The sequence below is a fragment of the Nerophis lumbriciformis genome, linkage group LG11 (assembly GCF_033978685.3).
Source record: "Nerophis lumbriciformis linkage group LG11, RoL_Nlum_v2.1, whole genome shotgun sequence".
NCBI lineage: Eukaryota > Metazoa > Chordata > Actinopteri > Syngnathiformes > Syngnathidae > Nerophis > Nerophis lumbriciformis.
This window is the reverse complement of record NC_084558.2, coordinates 44,036,641-44,054,037: the sequence shown is the minus strand read 5'-3', so window position 1 is coordinate 44,054,037 and position 17,397 is coordinate 44,036,641. Positions and strand designations below refer to the sequence as shown.

The following is a 17,397-nucleotide window of genomic DNA, read 5'->3' as shown; positions in this document are numbered from 1 at the left end:
TTCGCCATATTAGGGCTTGTCTAGTAATGGTATTTGTGGGCTGACACAGAGTGTGGCCTATCCAACGCCATCTGCGTTTCTTAATTTCCACTTCCGCGGGAAGCTGATTTGTTCATTGCCAGACTTCTGTATTGCTGATGGTGTCTGGCCATCGGATGTAGAGAATCTACCGCAGGCAGCTGTTAGTGAAGACCTGCATTTTTTTGACGGTGTCAGCTAGACTGTTGCATTCTGGTCGCATGGTTTGTGGTGGTCATGGATGCGGAAGGACGGCAGGAAGCAGCGTGCAGGTGACTTACTTACTTACTTACGCCTAAGGCCGTCAACAAGTAATCTCCAGGCATTTCTGTCTTGGGCCGTTCTCTCCAGTTGGGTCCAGGTCATCTTCATGCTCTTCGTGTCTGCCTCCTGGTCTATGCGCCAGGTGTTTCTGGGACGGCCCCTTTTCCGCTTGCCCTGTGGGTTCCATACTAGGGCTTGTCTAGTAATAGTATTTGTGGGCTGACGCAGAGTGTGGCCTATCCAACGCCATCTGCGTTCCTTAATTTCCACTTCCGCGGGAAGCTGATTTGTTCATTGCCAGACTTCAGTATTGCTGATGGTGTCTGGCCATCGGATGTAGAGAATCTTCCGCAGGCAGCTGTTAGTGAAGACCTGCACTTTTTTGACGGTGTCAGCTGTGGTTCTCCAGGTCTGCGCTCCATATAAGAGGACTGCTTTGATGTTGGAGTTAAAGAATCTGACTTTGGTGTTGAGGGTCAGTTTGCAGGTGAGATGATGATTTATTCTCCAAATGCGAAACTCAATTTAACCAGTGTTGTGCTGGGAAAGCTCGAGGCTAACTTAGCTTAGCAACATAACATGAAAACAGGTATGAACTTACAGTGTAGCTGGCAACCAAACGTAACAGTCGCGTAGAGCGAACAAGACCCCTAACCAGAGGCAGGTGTAGAAAATGTCAACAAAGGGAGCGCTTGGACAGAAATGAACACAAGACTCAGGAGAATAATAACAAATACAAAACAGAATATGACCTAGAGTGACAGGTCATAACATGGACTGTTTGGTTTGTCGGAGAAGACGTTTTGCCTCTCACACAGGTAGGCTTTATCAGTTCATGCTCATAGACTTAGATTGGTCAGATCTCGTCTTAGACTTAGGTCAGATCTGACCAAAGACTTAGATTGGTCAGCTGTAGTCTTAGACTTAGGTTGGATCTGACAAAAGACTTAGATTGGTCAGATCTCGTCTTTGACCTAGATTGGTCAGATTTGACCAAAGACTAGATCAGACCAATCTTAAGTATTTTGTCAAAACTGACCTAAGACTAGATCTGATCAATCTAATCCTGTAAGCATGAACTGATGAAGCCTACCTGGACAAACTATAGAGTCCATTTGCGATCGATTGAATGCCCTCAGAATACAATGACCTGGGTGAATGAGAACATCCATACACAAGGTCATGAATACTGTGTTTATTTTCTGTAGAAAGAATCCTGGAATACAAGGCAAACTTGGTTAAAGTTTGGGTCACTCGGCAGAGTTCTCAAAGTTTAAATTTGTTTTTGCCCCAAAAAATTGCAAGGATGTGCGTGTCGGCGGGGTGCTTCCTCAGTCTCTATGACAGTCGGGGCATACGACTGTTATGTGCAGCCCCTCGTACTCCAACATATTGATCGGTCGCAAAATTCGCATTCATAGACTCATAAGCTTAGATTTGGTCAGATCTAGTTTTTGATCGAAGCATAAGTTGAAGACTATATCTGACCAACCTAAGTCTGTGAATATGAACTGATGAAGCCTATTTGGATGAGAGGCGACACGTCTTCTAAGACAAACCGGTTCATCCCACAGCGCCAGTTCTGCTTACCAAAAGTGGCCCACTCGGCTCACTGCATTCCACGCTCGGCTCCAGGCCAGCGAGCCAGGCCTCTTACCCATTTAAAGTTTGAGAATAGGTTGAGATCGTTTCGGTTCGTCTGTTTGGTCTCTTGGTTCATCCCACAGCGCCAGTTCTGCTTACCAAAAGTGGCCCACTCGGCTCACTGCATTCCACGCCCGGCTCCAAGCCAGCGGGCCGGGCCTCTTACCCATTTAAAGTTTGAGAATAGGTTGAGATCGTTTCGGTTTGTCTGTTTGGTCTTTTTGTCTGAGAACACTCTTTAGGTTGGAATTAGCCTCCATTCTATTTGACGCCAGGTCTCAATAGTATGGTGCGTCCTCCACTAAAACAAACAAACGCCTCCCCTAAAACCGCGCGGTCCCGTTCGGACTACATCCTGATTTGGTTAGGCTTTCCACTGCGAGTGTATACAGTACGCAGCATGAGTACTGAGCAGTCCTTCAAAGACATTTTCTGGTACGCCCTAGAGTTGAGTACTGTATGCGAGTATTTCTTTGTTTTTCGTCTTCAAGCTGTTTGAAATACTTTGCAAGTTCAAATATTCAATGAAGAAGAAACTGTTACTATATCTACTCGTTCCATCAGACTGACCCTAAGTCAAACTATATGAAAAAGTTCCTTCCGAGGGCGTGGACAATGAATTGCAATAGGACTGAAGTCATTTTACATCTAAACTGATATAAAATAGATCCACTAAATAGTTTGGGGGTTTACCTGTTTATATAATAGCAGAATTTGTGGAAGTTTTGAAAACATTGGCATTATTAATTGTCTAAATGCTGAAAGCTGACATGTATGTTTGTTAAGTTTTGAGTCTGGACTTACATGAGTGTATCACAGGAAAACAGTGGATTACTGCGTATGGGGCTGGGCGATAAAACGCGATAGAATCGATATCAATATAAAATATGTTCAATAAAGCGTTCAATATACTGTATTTTTTGTTTTCTTTGTCGAAGAACCATTGGCACTTGCCAATGAAGTGATGACTGATCAGTGGGAGTGTCGCGCTAACAGCTAATCAGGTAACAGTATCGACTATCATGTTTGGTTACGCCATCTTGATGTCTTGCGGTTCATTTTTAGCATGGAGTGAGAAGAGAAGGTAAGATTGGTCAGATCAAGTCTTAGACCTAGATTGGTCAGATCTGACCAAAGACTAGACCTGACCAATCTAAATCTGTGAGCATTAACTGATGAAGCCTACCTGCACGAACCGTCTTCTAAGACAAACTATAGAGTCCATTTGCGATCGATTGAATGCCCTGAGAATACAATGACCTCGATAAATGAGAACATCCATAGACAAGGTCATGAGTACTTCGAAGTGTTTTTGACATGTTCATTTTCTGTAGAACGAATCTTGGGAGACAGGGCAAACTTGGTTAAAGTTTGGGTCACTGGGCAAAGTTAACATTTTTTGTGCCCCCAAAAAATTGCATTTATGTGCGTGTCGGCGGGGTGCTTCCTCAGTCTCTATGACATTCGGGGCATCCGACTTATCTGCAGCCCCTTGTAGTCCTTCATATTGATCGGTCGCAAAATTCGCATTCATAGACTCATAAGCTTAGATTTGGTGAGATGCTAGTGAAACTGGCATCGGAACTTGGAAGTGTAGCTCCTCCTCTAAATGCAAGTTCTCCTACAGCAAGAATACAAATTCGGTATTCCTACAAAATATGGCAAGACAACAACGCAGTGCAGGTCATATTTTTATTGCCTCATGTTCATTTTGTATTGAGCAGTTAAAACATTTTTTTTTTAATGTTTAAAAAACATTTAATTAAAGCAAACTAATTGTCCATTCATGGTAATAAAAACTCAAACATTTATATAATTATTAATGACAAAAAAGTATATGTATCTGTGATTAATTTTTGAGTTCTTTATGAACGGTAATTAATCATGCTAAATATTCTCATTGATTGACAGCCCTAACACACAGAAACGTAAACGTCGTAGAAATTATTTAAAGTTCAAGTTTAAGTTAAAGTACCAATGATTGTCACACACACACTAGGTGTGGCGAAATTATTCTCTGCATTTGACCCATCACCCTTGATCACAGGGAGGTGAGTGAGGAGTGAGCAGCGGCGGTGGCAGCGCCCGGTAATCATTTTTGGTGATTTAACCCCCAATTCCAACCCTTGATGCTGAGTGCCAAGCAGGGAGGTAATGGGTCCCATTTTTACAGTCTTTTGTATGACTCGGCCGGGGTTTGAACTCACAACCTACCGATCTCAGGGCGGACACTCTAAACACTAGGCCACTGAGTAGGTTAACGTTATTAATATCACTACTACGGATAACATTAACAAAAATTCCTCAAAACAGCCCACTACCTATAAAAATGGGCTTTTTAAACATCCGATCATTGTCTCCCAAAACGTTATTAGTTAATGAGGTCAGTAGAGACAACAATCTTAACGTCATTGGTCTCAGCGAAACCTGGCTCAAATCAGTTGAATTTTTCCTGCTTAAAGGGGAACATTATCACAATTTCAGAAGGGTTAAAACCATTAAAAATCAGTTCCCAGTGGCTTATTTTATTTTTCGAAGTTTTTTCAAAATTTTACCCATCACACAATATCCCTAAAAAAAGCTTCAAAGTGCCTGATTTTAACCATCGTTATAAACACCCGTCCATTTTCCTGTGACGTCACATAGTGATGCCAATACAAACAAACATGGCGCATAGAACAGCAAGATATAGCGACATTAGCTCGGATTCAGACTCGGATTTCAGCGGCTTAAGCGATTCAACAGATTACGCATGTATTGAAACGGATGGTTGTAGTGTGGAGGCAGGCAGCAAAAACGAAATTGAAGAAGAAACCGAAGCTATTGAGCCATATCGGTTTGAACCGTATGCAAGCGAAACCAACGAAAACGACACGACAGCCAGCGACACGGGAGAAAGCGAGGACGAATTGGGCGATCGCCTTCTAACCAACGATTGGTATGTGTTTGTTTGGCATTAAAGGAAACTAACAACTATGAACTAGGTTTACAGCATATGAAATACATTTGGCAACAACATGCACTTTGAAAGTGCAGACAGCCCATTTCAGGGCTGTCTGCATTTAAATGTTTTTAAGCTAAATTATTGGTAAACACAGTTTATGTATATTAATTTACGTAAAACCGCGAGTAATGAATAAAGTTTTCATCAATCAATATATTCTGTAGACATACCCTCATCTGCTCTCTTTTCCTGAAAGCTGATCTGTCCAGTTTTGGAGTTGATGTCAGCATCTGCTTTGAGTGTGGCAGGATATCCACACATTCTTGCCATCTCTGTCGTAGCATAGCTTTTGTCGGTAAAGTGTGCGGAACAAGCGACTGACCATTTCGTCGGCTTTCCCCACAGCCTCGTATTTTGAACAAATTTCGTCCAATTTCTTGCCACTTTCGCATCTTTGGGCCACTGGTGCAACTTGAATCCGTCCCTGTTCGTGTTGTTACACCCTCCGACAACACACCGACGAAAGTGAGAAAATGGCGGATTGCTTCCTGATGTGACGTCACAACGAGAGCGAATATTAGAAAGGCGTTTAATTCGCCAAAATTCACCCATTTAGAGTTCGGAAATCGGTTAAAAAAATATATGGTCTTTTTTCTGCAACATCAAGGTATATATTGACGCTTACATAGGTCTGGTGATAATGTTCCCCTTTAACGAGGCATCTCCTCCTAACTATACGAATGCACATATTGCCCGTCCCCTTAAAAGGGGCGGAGGGGTCACACTAATATACAATGAAAACCTTAACCTAGTCCCTTACTAAAAGTGTTGTGAAAATCCGCCTAATGTTGCTCACTAACTGACAAACCAACAACACGGGTTGTAGTAAATATACTATAACCATTTCTGTGCAAAGTAGCATCTTTAATTACCCGGCATGCAAATTGCTGTGTTTTCATAATAAATCTCATTAGAAGCCTGTAAATATTTGGAAAACGATGATTCTAAACACGCTATTTCTCTTTTTTATTGACACAAATCAGGTAACTATCTCATTTCAGGTACAACACGTCCAATACAACTCAAAAGGAAGAGAGAGGAAAAAAAAAGGGGGCGTTTGTCCGAGGGATTACATTGAACACAGCATTGTCCTTCACAAGCGAATACGTGATATAAAACGGGAACATCCTTTGAATAAAATATAACCAAATATAAATCCCGACTACATACATTCTGTCATGTTTTTTTTTTGTGGTTTTTTTCCTTTGCTTAACGGATTCCACCCATGCAGTCAGACCTAAATAAACAAAGATTACTGTGCCGACAGTCACAGTGATACAAGGACTGGAGAAAAGTACAAATCAAACAAACCAATAATTAAATATAAAAAAAAGCTGAGAGATAGAATAAAAATCAAAAGTCCCCCAATTCCCAAAGTGAAGTCCCAACATGTTTTTTTTTTTTTTTTAAATAGTACCGCACAGCAAAAGACATTCAGTAGCGTAAACCATAGCGCTAAAAAACACTCATGCAAAAAAAACAAAAAACAAAAACAAATCCTTTTTCCGCACGTACACCAACACGGGGAAGGTGATCTCCTCCAACAGTCATGGGCCCTCGGGTCGTTTTTGAGTGGAAGTCTTTTTGTTATTGTTGCTGTCATTGTTCTTCACAGACTTTATTTGCTACTGTGCCCGATGAAAACGATATGACAAAACGCACCAGGTATGATCCTCCGACAAGTTCCACCTTGCGTCGCACCGAGCGGTCCGACAATAGTCTTTGCTTCCAGACTCGCCTGCCGCGGGGAAATCACAGCCGTTGGACGAGCGTGGGTCGACAAAACCGTTATAAAAAAGGCATGTTTTTTGGCATCTGTTCTTTCGTATTCTTTTAAATTTGATATATACTGTGTATATATATATATATATATATATATATATATATATGTAGCCTACTTGTACAATCATTTTCTATGCGGTAAACAATCAAAGTGTTTCATTCCAACAAAATGAGCTATCAAAAGAACGTCAACTATCAGGTAACTAGTATTCATATTAAGAGCTTTTTTTTTTTTTTTTGTTAAATATACAAAATTGCTTTTTTCTTTAAATCCAACAGTCCGATATTATGACATTCTATACCAGGGGTGTCAAACGTAAGGCCCGCGAGCCGGACCAGGTTTTATCCGGCCCGCGGAATTTTTCAGTGAAAGAAACTGCTGTTCTAAATGTGTCCACTAGATGTCACAATAGCAATTCTTTGTATAAAAAATTATAAGCCACATGATGTTAGTGCACCGGTCGAGGGAAAATGAGCAAACCACATAAATAACATCCTGTAATTTGATTTTGATATAATTTTTTGGTAACACTTTAGTATGGGGAACATATTCTAAGTAACAAAGACTTAATTTAGAGTTATTTGGTTAGGGTTGTTCTATAATAAGGCCATGCAGAATAAGGCATTAATACGTACTTAATAATGACTAATTAAGAGCCAATATGTTACTAATTTGCATGTCAGTAAGCAACTAATTAATGGTGAATATTAGAGATGTCCGATAATGGCTTTTTTGCCGATATTGTCCAATTCTTAAATACCGATTACGATATCAACCGATACCGATATATACAGTCGTGGGATTAACACATTATTATGCCTAATTTTGTTGTGATGCCCCGCTGGATGCATTAAACAATGTAACAAAGTTTTCCAAAATAAATCAACTCATGTTATGGAAAAAAAAAATGCCAACATGGCACTGCCATATTTATTATTGAAGTCACCAAAGTGCATTATTTATAAGGTGGGTGGGGTTGGGGGGAGGGGGGTGTATATTGTAGCGTCCTGGAAGAGTTAGTGCTGCAAGGGCTTCTGGGTATTTGTGCTGTTGTGTTTGTTGTGTTACGGTGCGGATGTTCTCCCGAAATGTGTTTTGTCATTCTTGTTTGGTGTGGGTTCACAGTGTGGCGCATATTTGTAACAGTGTTAAAGTTGTTTGTACGGCCACCCTCAGTGTGACCTGTATGGCTTTTGACCAAGTATGATTTGCATTCACTTGTGTGTGTGTGAAAAGCCGTAGATATTATGTTATTGGGCCGCCACGCAAAGGCAGTGCCTTTAAGGTTTATTGGCGCTCTGTTCTTCTCCCTACGTCCGTGTACACAGCGGCGTTTTAAAAAGTCATAAATTTAACTTTTTTAAACAGATACTGATAATTTCCGATATCACATTTTAAAGCATTTATCGGGCCGATAATATCGGCAGTCCGATATCATCGGACATCTCTAGTGAATATGTTCCCCGTACTAAAGTATTACCAATTTTTTAAAATCTTTATAGATTGAAAATGAACACCAGTGAGTTGACTGATGAACATTATCACATAATTTATTTAGAAAGTATAAATAACGACAAATTAAGGTAGAATACTATTAACTGCAACATGTAAGTGTAAAAAAAAAACCAACAACATTATGATTTGTACATTTTGTTGCGTTTGATGACCAGTCTCAATGTATATATGCAAAGCTTTGCATATATACATTGAGACCAGTCCAGCATAGAACATTCAATCGCCCCGCTAAGATGGTCTGCCCCCTTGACCAAACCCCCTCTCCTCTTAAGTCTCTCTTCCTCCCCCCCTGGCAGTCATGTCTCTCTAGTCAAAACACATGCTTATTATCTCTCTCTCTAACATTCCTCACTCAAGGTTAAGCACACAGTTTTGCAGACAACCAAAAGACCACATTTGGAAGAAAAACACTAGCTGTTTTGTAATATGATTATGGAATAAAAAGAAGTAACACTTAAATTCGGATATATGTAAATATCTGCCTCCGACAATTTTCAGAATGTGCTCGTTCTATTTTTAAACAAAGAAAACAATCAGAAGTTGTCTTTATTTTTAAGTTATCGTGCTGTGATTTTACCACTGATTTTTCCCTGCTCTAAAATGAGTTTGACACCCCTGTTCTATACCAAGATCTTTTTCGACATCTTTTTCGTAAAAGTCCCCTATGTGCACATTCAGTCTCTTGGTTTTTATTAGTAGGATATTTTTGCTGACGGAGTCTTCCAAAGATATTTTGATCCCATCGACGTCGGTGGTTACAGTTCCTCGGAGCGGATGACGTGGAACAGCGTGACGTTGTAGAGCACCTGGTGCCCGTTGTTCCAGGCGTAGAGGGCACGGTCTCGCGGGTTGTAGTCCAACATGGAAATGTGCGAGTACTTATTCTGAAAGGCGATGTCTATGTACTCGTACGTAGAGGAGTTGGTAGAGTAGGCGTAGTAGACCTTGGTACCGCCAGAGTACCCGTTGGTGACGTAGAGCGTGCCGCAGATCATAAAGGACTCCCCGGCACTCCTCTTGGGGTGATTGGTGCTCCAGCTCTTAACGATCTGCAGCGTGTTGGGGTTCAACTTGCTGACCACGATGTTGCCGGCGTTCTGGTTGGTGGCGTAGACGGCCCACAGGCCCCCCTCGTCCACCATCAGGTCGATGTCGGAGTGGCCGCCCCAGGCGTAGTGGTACGCGTTGTTGAAGCCGGCGTAGTCCAGCTGCCGGGACTTGCTGATGGAGGAGGTGCGGAAGTCAAACTTGATGATGACGTGGCTCTGGAACTTGTTGAAGTAGATGGAGCCGTTGTAGACCACTTGACCGGTTCCGGACCACGGGTGGGGCAGCCGGTGGGACGTGAAGTTGTCCGACGTCATGAAGTCCTGCATGGACTTGTACTCCCGCACAAAACGGTTGTTGTGGTAACCGTCCATGTACCAGACCTAAAAGATGCACACAAAAGAATTAGGACAGTGGTGTCCAAACTTATATGTATATATATATATGTATATGTATATATATATGTATATGTGTATGTATGTATGTATGTATATATATATATATATATATATATATATGTATATATATATATATATATATATATATATATATATATATATATATATATATATATATATATATATATATATATATATATATATATACACATACATATATATATATATATATATATATATATATATACATACACATATACATATATATATACATACACATATGTATGTATGTATATATATATATATATATATATATATATATATATATATATATATGTGTATATATATATATATATATATATATATATATATGTATATATATATATGTATATGTGTATACTGGAGCTCGAATAGAAAACGCTCTATAGCCCGCAGACTTTTTTTGGGCTCTGGGAATCACTAATAAGCCCCATACCATCTGTGATGGTATGGGGGTGTATTAGTGCCAAAGGCATGGGTAACTTCCATATCTGTGAAGGCACCATTAATGCTGAAAGGTACATACAGGTTTTGGAGCAACATATGTTGCCATCCAAGCAACGTTATCATGGACGCCCCTGCTTATTTCAGCAAGAGAATGCCAAGCCATGCTTTACAACAGCGTGGCTTCATGGTAAAAGAGTGCGGGTACTAGACTGGCCTGCCTGTAGTCCAGACCTGTCTCCCATTGAAAATGTGTGGCGCATTATGAAACCTAAAATACCACAACGGAGACCCCCGGACTGTTGAACAACTTAAGCTGTACATCAAGCAAGAATGGGAAAGAATTCCACCTGAAAAGCTTAAAAAATGTGTCTCCTCAGTTCCCAAACGTTTACTGAGTGTTGTTAAAAGGAAAGGCCATGTAACACAGTGGTAAAAATGCCTCTGTGACAACTTTTTTGCAATGTGTTGCTGCCATTAAATTCTAAGTTATCGATTATTTGCATTAAAAAAGTGAAGTTTCTCAGTTCGAACGTTAAGTATCTGGTCTTTGCAGTCTTTCTATTCAATTGAATATAAGTTGAAAAAGATTTGCAAATCATTGTATTCTTTTTTTTATTTACCATTTACACAACGTGCCAACTTCACTGGTTATGGGTTTCGTATATGTATATACATATATACATAAAAATACATACATATTTCAATACAATGGGTGTATAATTAACAATTACTATAATTGGATATTAAAAGTATGTGCAACTTTAACTTCTGCCTTGTTTACTTCTGTGACTACTTTCACGTTTTGTGATCACTCAGAAATATCAAGCAGCTAAAATGCGCCAAACATGGATAAGTGTGGGAGAGAGTGTTTGGCATTTTTCCCACCAAGCATTGCAGGGGATTTAAATGGGTGTCATTTTGAAGTATGTGTTTGTGATTGGACGTTTTTTTTTAAAAACCCACAACGTTTGGTGAGCAGATTGTTTCACTCTGACTAAAACGGGGTGACTTTTTGTGTTCATTTGCGCCACGAGTAGAACAGTTTGTTCGGTTTGGGTCATACATGTAAATGCTCTGCTGCATTTACTTCAAAGTGCAATTAACCTTGAATTGATTAACGTGGACCCCGACTTAAACAAGTTGAAAAACTTATTGGGGTGTTACCATTTAGTGGTCAATTGTGCGGAATATGTACTGTACTGTGCAATCTACTAATAAAAGTTTCGATCAATCAATCAATCAAACCTGAATTACTCACGTTGTCCACAAGATGGCAGCAAACTTGCAGCAATTATACTGTCAGACTTGTATGATTAAGTAAGATTCCTTATCAAACTTGGGATGTTTCGCGGGCCAAACTATTCACTATTGGCCCGCTAGCGGTTAGGACAGGGGTCGGCAACCTTTACCAGTCAAAGAGCCATTTTGACCAGTTTCACAAATTATAGAAAACAATGGGAGCCGCAAAAAATGATGTGTGAGGGAGCAGGGTTGGGGTGGGGGCGGGGTTTGGTGGTAGCAGGGGTGTATAATGTAACCCGGAAGAGTCAGGGCTGCATGGGATTCTGGGTGTTTGTTCTGTTGTGTTTATGTTATGTTAAGGTGCAGATGTTCTCCCGAAATGTGTTTGTCATTCTTGTTTGGTTTTGGTTCAAAGTGCATTATTAGTAAGGGTGTTAAAGTTGTTTTATATGACCACTGTCAGTGTAACCTGTGTGGCTGTTGAGCAAGTATGCCTTGCTGTCACGTACGTGTGTAAGCAGAAGATGTATATTGTATAACAAGTGTTAGGCTGGCACGCTGTTAATACAGATTGTAGAGGGCGCCAAATGTTGTACCATCATGGCACGCCCTTATTATAGCCATAAGGGTGAAAATCGGTGAATATTAATCCCGGGAGTTTTCTGCGAGAGGCACTGAAATCCGGAAGTCTCACGGGAAAATTGGGGGGTTCAGCAAGTAAGCTGCTGAGCCGCATCAGAGTGATCAAAGAGCCGCGGGTTGCCGACCCCTGGGTTAGGATCACCCACTTAAGTGTTGATTGAATAAGCCTACAATAGGAAGGCACCATTTTTCATGGTTTACCTGAAACATGAACCATGACGAATTGGTTGGGTGTGCTTAGGGTGCACTTTCCACTTCATCCGCCATATGGCAGTTTAGTAAGACTGTCTTAAAATATATTTTGTGGCAATTCCAACTTTGACCACAGCATCAGTTGCCATGTAGAGTGGCACTTCCCATCATTTTCAACAGACTGCATTGCAACAGGGCCATATTAATCTCTTCCCTACTGTAGATCGTCTTTAGTTGAGAATTCTGACTTTAGAAAAGGTGAGTGAGTTGAGTGAACATCAGGAGGAGGCGGGGCCAACAGCTCTAAGCACCACCACCACACAAAAATACATCAAAGTGGCATTTCCATCTGTCACACCCACTGGTATCTATTTATTGATCAGCAAAATAGAGCCTATGAATCCTGCGAATGCCTCTCAGTGCGTGGCGTGGGATTGATGGTGGCTAAATAAAACCTTCAGAGCAGATAGAGTGGCATCGGTGGTGGCACGGCAGCCCGGGTGATTGTGCCCTCTGAACAGCGCTTCGGGTTCAAGCCCGCCAAACACTGACCTTTCTCGACACAGCCACGGGAGCATACAGGGGAATTGAGATCTTGGCAGATGTGCGCACTCTTGAGCGCTAATTTGAAGAGACAGCTCAATGTCATCAGTCGGCAACCGGCAATCTTTACGGAGCAGCGGGTTTCTGGCGGGTCAGTCGGACGTATGTCGGACATACTGGAAGGTCCAAACCGCCAATAGTAACATTCAAATATTAGTCAGATAAACATACTCGTATGTTTAATGCGCCGACAATTAGGGATGATACTCGAAACCTATTTTCCCGGTTGTTCGATAAGAAAAGAACCGAGTCCTCTGACTCGAATCCCTTTTTGAGAACCGGTACCCGTTATCAAGACCACTATAGTAAAGAAAAAGAGTTGGTTCTTTATTCGAATCCCTGGGAACGAATCCCGTCCCGACCAGAAATGCTCTGTGAGACATCACAAGAAATGACGTCACGTAGCTCAGTCATTAGGCGCAGATAGCGAAAGCAGGAAAAACAATGGACCGGAAAAAGCGCTCCAAGGTGTAATAAAGTTCAAAACAAAAGGTATAATCCAATGAATAACTTTACTGAGAGATTTGAGCAGGGTACAAACACACGACGAACACTTTTACGACCAACCGGAAACATAGCAACCAGGCTAGCAACGCACCTTCTTTACGGCAGCTGTCGCAACGTTCTTAAAGCAACCGCAGCGCATATATATATATACAACATATCTCCCTTTTTTAACTTTTGTTGTTCTTTCCTTGTTAACAAAACAAAATCACACTGTATATGTGTTTTCTGTCTAATAATGCAGACGAGGCGTGTTGGCTGAGTTCTTGACCTTTACTTTCACAGCGTGCTCATAACCTCATTCTTAGCTGCCGGCGTGGCGACATGCAACAACACTTTTCGGGGCTACCGCGCATGCTCGTCACTCCCGTTGCATGCTGGGTAATGTAGTTGTTATATTCCCTAGCCCAGTGGTTCTCAACCTTTTTTCAGTGATGTACACCCTGTGAACATTTTTTTGATTCAAGTACCCCCTAATCAGAGCAAAGCATTTTTGGTTGAAAAAAGGAGATAAAGAAGTAAAACACAGCACTATGTCATCAGTTTCTGATTTATTAAATTGTATAGCAGTGCAAAATATTGCTCATTTGTTGTGGTCTTTCTTGAACTACCGTATTTTCCGGACTATAAGTCGCAGTTTTTTTTCCTAGTTTGGCCGGGCTCCAGTGCGACTTATATATGTTTTTCTCCTTTTTTATTATGCATTTTCGGCAGGTGCGACTTATACTCCGGTGCGACTTATACTCCGAAAAATACGGTATTTGGGGAAAAAAGATATACAAATAACTAAAAACTTGTTGAAAAATAAACAAGGGATTCAATTATAAATAAAGATTTCTACACATAGAAGTAATCATCAACTTAAAGTGCCCTCTTTGGAGATTGTAATAGAGATCTATCTAGATTCATGAACTTAATTCTAAACATTTCTTCACAAAAAAATACATCTTTAACATCAATATTTATGGAACATGTCCACAAAAATCTAGCTGTCAACACTGAATATTGCATTGTTGCATTTCTTTTCACAGTTCTTTTTGACAGACATTTAAAAAAAATCTCACGTAACCCTTGGCATACCTTCAAGTACCCCCAGGGGTACGCGTACCCCCATTTGAGAACCACTGCCCTAGCCTAGCACATAACATCACATCTTTCCCCCTAAAAAGAAATAATGTTTACTCAATAAAGTGTATTTCTTTTTTTAGCTTTAACTTTTCATTTTTTTTTTAGCATTGTAACCACATTTGCAAAGAACTTTTCTCCTCATAGAATTTTCTTTCAATAAAGAAATAAAGTGCAAAAAATGTCAAAACATAACAAACAGTTATGTCAAATAGCAGCAGAAGTGCACTTTTTGGAGAGCTGTATTATTTTCAGTTTTGTGCCCAAGGGACTGATTTTATTTTAAAACTATATCATTATTTATACACCTATAGTGATCAAAGAGACAGGTTGTTTTTGTGTTACTGTATATATTTGTTTTTCTGAAAAATCCCACTTAATATACTTTAAGTAACAACAGTCTATTTATTTATTTTATTTTATTTTTTTAGGGGGGTAACGGTCAATATTTATTTATTTATTAGATTTTATTTTTTTCTTATATAATACAAGTGAGCTTTTGTTAAACCAAATATTGTGTGTTTTTTTTTCCATATACAACAACCTATCTGGACTCGATAAGGAATCGGTTCGATAAGAGGATTCGATAATAGGCTCGAACTCGATAATTTCTTATCAAACATCATCCCTACCGACAATCCATCAAGCGGTGCGGCTTCATAGCTTACCAAAGTCGTATTAAAACATTTTGATAGATTTGTGTAATGTTCTATATTTTCAATGGAACATATAAAATGTTGGTGTTGTTTACTTGAGTCATATTGCCATCATAGTGGTCATCTACTGGTCACACTTATCATTACACCATGTACCAAATAAAATAGCTTTGAGGTGGGTAAGCTCAACCAAACGTTATAAGGCGCACTTTCGAGTTTTGAGGAAAAACAAATATTTTAAAGGGGAACATTATCACCAGACCTATGTAAGCGTCAATATATACCTTGATGTTGCAGAAAAAAGACCATATATTTTTAACCGATTTCCGAACTCTAAATGGGTGAATTTTGGCGAATTAAACGCCTTTCTAATATTCGCTCCCGGAGCGATGACGTCACAATGTGACGTCGCATCAGGAAGCAATCCGCCATTTTCTCAAACACCGAGTCAAATCAGCTACGTTATTTTCCGTTTTTTCGACTGTTTTCCGTACCTTGGAGACATCATGCCTCGTCGGTGTGTTGTCGGAGGGTGTAACAACACCAACAGGGATGGATTCAAGTTGCACCAGTGGCCCAAAGATGCGAAAGTGGCAAGAAATTGGACGTTTGTTCCGCACACTTTACCGACGAAAGCTATGCTACGACAGAGATGGCAAGAATGTGTGGATATCCTGCGACACTCAAAGCAGATGCATTTCCAACGATAAAGTCAAAGAAATCTGCCGCCAGACCCCCATTGAATCTGCCGGAGTGTGTGAGCAATTCAGGGACAAAGGGCCTCGGTAGCACGGCAAGCAATGGCGGCAGTTTGTTCCCGCAGACGAGCGAGCTAAACCCCCTGGATGTCTTGGCTCACACCGTCCCGAAGATGATCAAGAGAAGAATATCGACACTAGCTTACCTGGCCTGCTGACATGAGGGTATGTCTACAGAATATATTAATTGATGAAAATTGGGCTGTCTGCACTCTCAAAGTGCATGTTGTTGCCAAATGTATTTCATATGCTGTAAACCTAGTTCATAGTTGTTAGTTTCCTTTAATGCCAAACAAACACATACCAATCGTTGGTTAGAAGGCGATCGCCGAATTCGTCCTCGCTTTCTCCCGTGTCGCTGACTGTCGTGTCGTTTTCGTCGGTTTCGCTTGCATACGGTTCAAACCGATATGGCTCAATAGCTTCAGTTTCTTCTTCAATTTCGTTTTCGCTACCTGCCTCCACACTACAACCATCCGTTTCAATACATGCGTAATCTGTTGAATCGCTTAAGCCGCTGAAATCCGAGTCTGAATCCGAGCTAATGTCGCTATAGCTTGCTGTTCTATGCGCCATGTTTGTTTGTGTTGGCTTCACTATGTGACGTCACAGGAAAATGGACGGGTGGTTAAAATCAGGCACTTTGAAGCTTTTTTTAGGGATATTGCGTGATGGGTAAAATTTTGAAAAATATAATAAGCCACTGGGAACTGATTTTTAATGGTTTTAACGATTCTGAAATTGTGATAATGTTCCCCTTTAAGTGCGCCTTATAGTCCGGAAAATACGGTAATAGGATCTTCTCTTTTCTTTTTAGGGAAATTCCAAGAAAATATCATGATTCTAAGAATTTTCTTAGGGAGCAACTCTTTGCACTAACAATCTTTAGGACTACGGTCCCTGGATCAGCGGCAAAGTCAACCTAGATCAGGCTTGCGTTTGAGTGTGAAGTCGCATTAAGGGTAACAAACAGTGGGGCAGGTTAGTTGAGATGTTTTCTAAGCATTTACAATGGAAACACAATAAAGCGCGTATCGTACAGAACTGTACCACATTGAAAAATGTACACAAATATACACTATATTGCCAAAAGTATTTGGCCACCCATCCAAATGATGACAACCAGGTGTCCTAATCACTTGGCCCGGTGTATAAAATCAAGCACTTAGGCATGGAGGCTGTTTCTACAAACATTTGTGAAAGAATGGGCCGCTCTCAGTGATTTCCAGCGTGGAACTGTCATAGGACGCCACCTGTGCAACAAATCCAGTCGTGAAATTTCCTCGCTCCTAAATATTCCAAAGTCAACTGTGGGCTTTATTATAAGAAAATGGAAGAATTTGGGAACAACAGCAACTCATCCACCAAGTGGTAGGCCACGTAAACTGACAGAGAGGAGTTAGCGGATGCTGTAGTGCATAGTGCAAAGAGGTCGCCGACTCCAAACTTCATGTGACCTTCCAATTAGCCCACGTACAGTACGCAGAGAGTTTCACGGAATGGGTTTCCATGGCCG

General features: G+C 40.6%; 1 protein-coding gene across 3 annotated transcripts in view; it reads right to left on the bottom strand.

Annotated features, from left to right (window-relative positions):
* Nucleotides 1-8,497: 8,497 nt before the first annotated feature.
* Nucleotides 8,498-17,397, bottom strand: part of olfm1b (olfactomedin 1b) — a 108,075-nt gene continuing 99,175 nt past the window's right edge. For 2 of the 3 annotated variants that reach the window (XM_061966507.2, XM_061966508.2), the window contains one exon: nt 8,500-9,658. In XM_061966507.2, coding sequence (XP_061822491.1) covers nt 8,984-9,658 — 675 coding nt within the window. In that variant the 3' untranslated portion in view covers nt 8,500-8,983. Of the gene's footprint in view, nt 9,659-17,397 lie in introns of all 3 variants that reach the window. The other variant, XM_061966506.2, reaches the window with a different exon arrangement.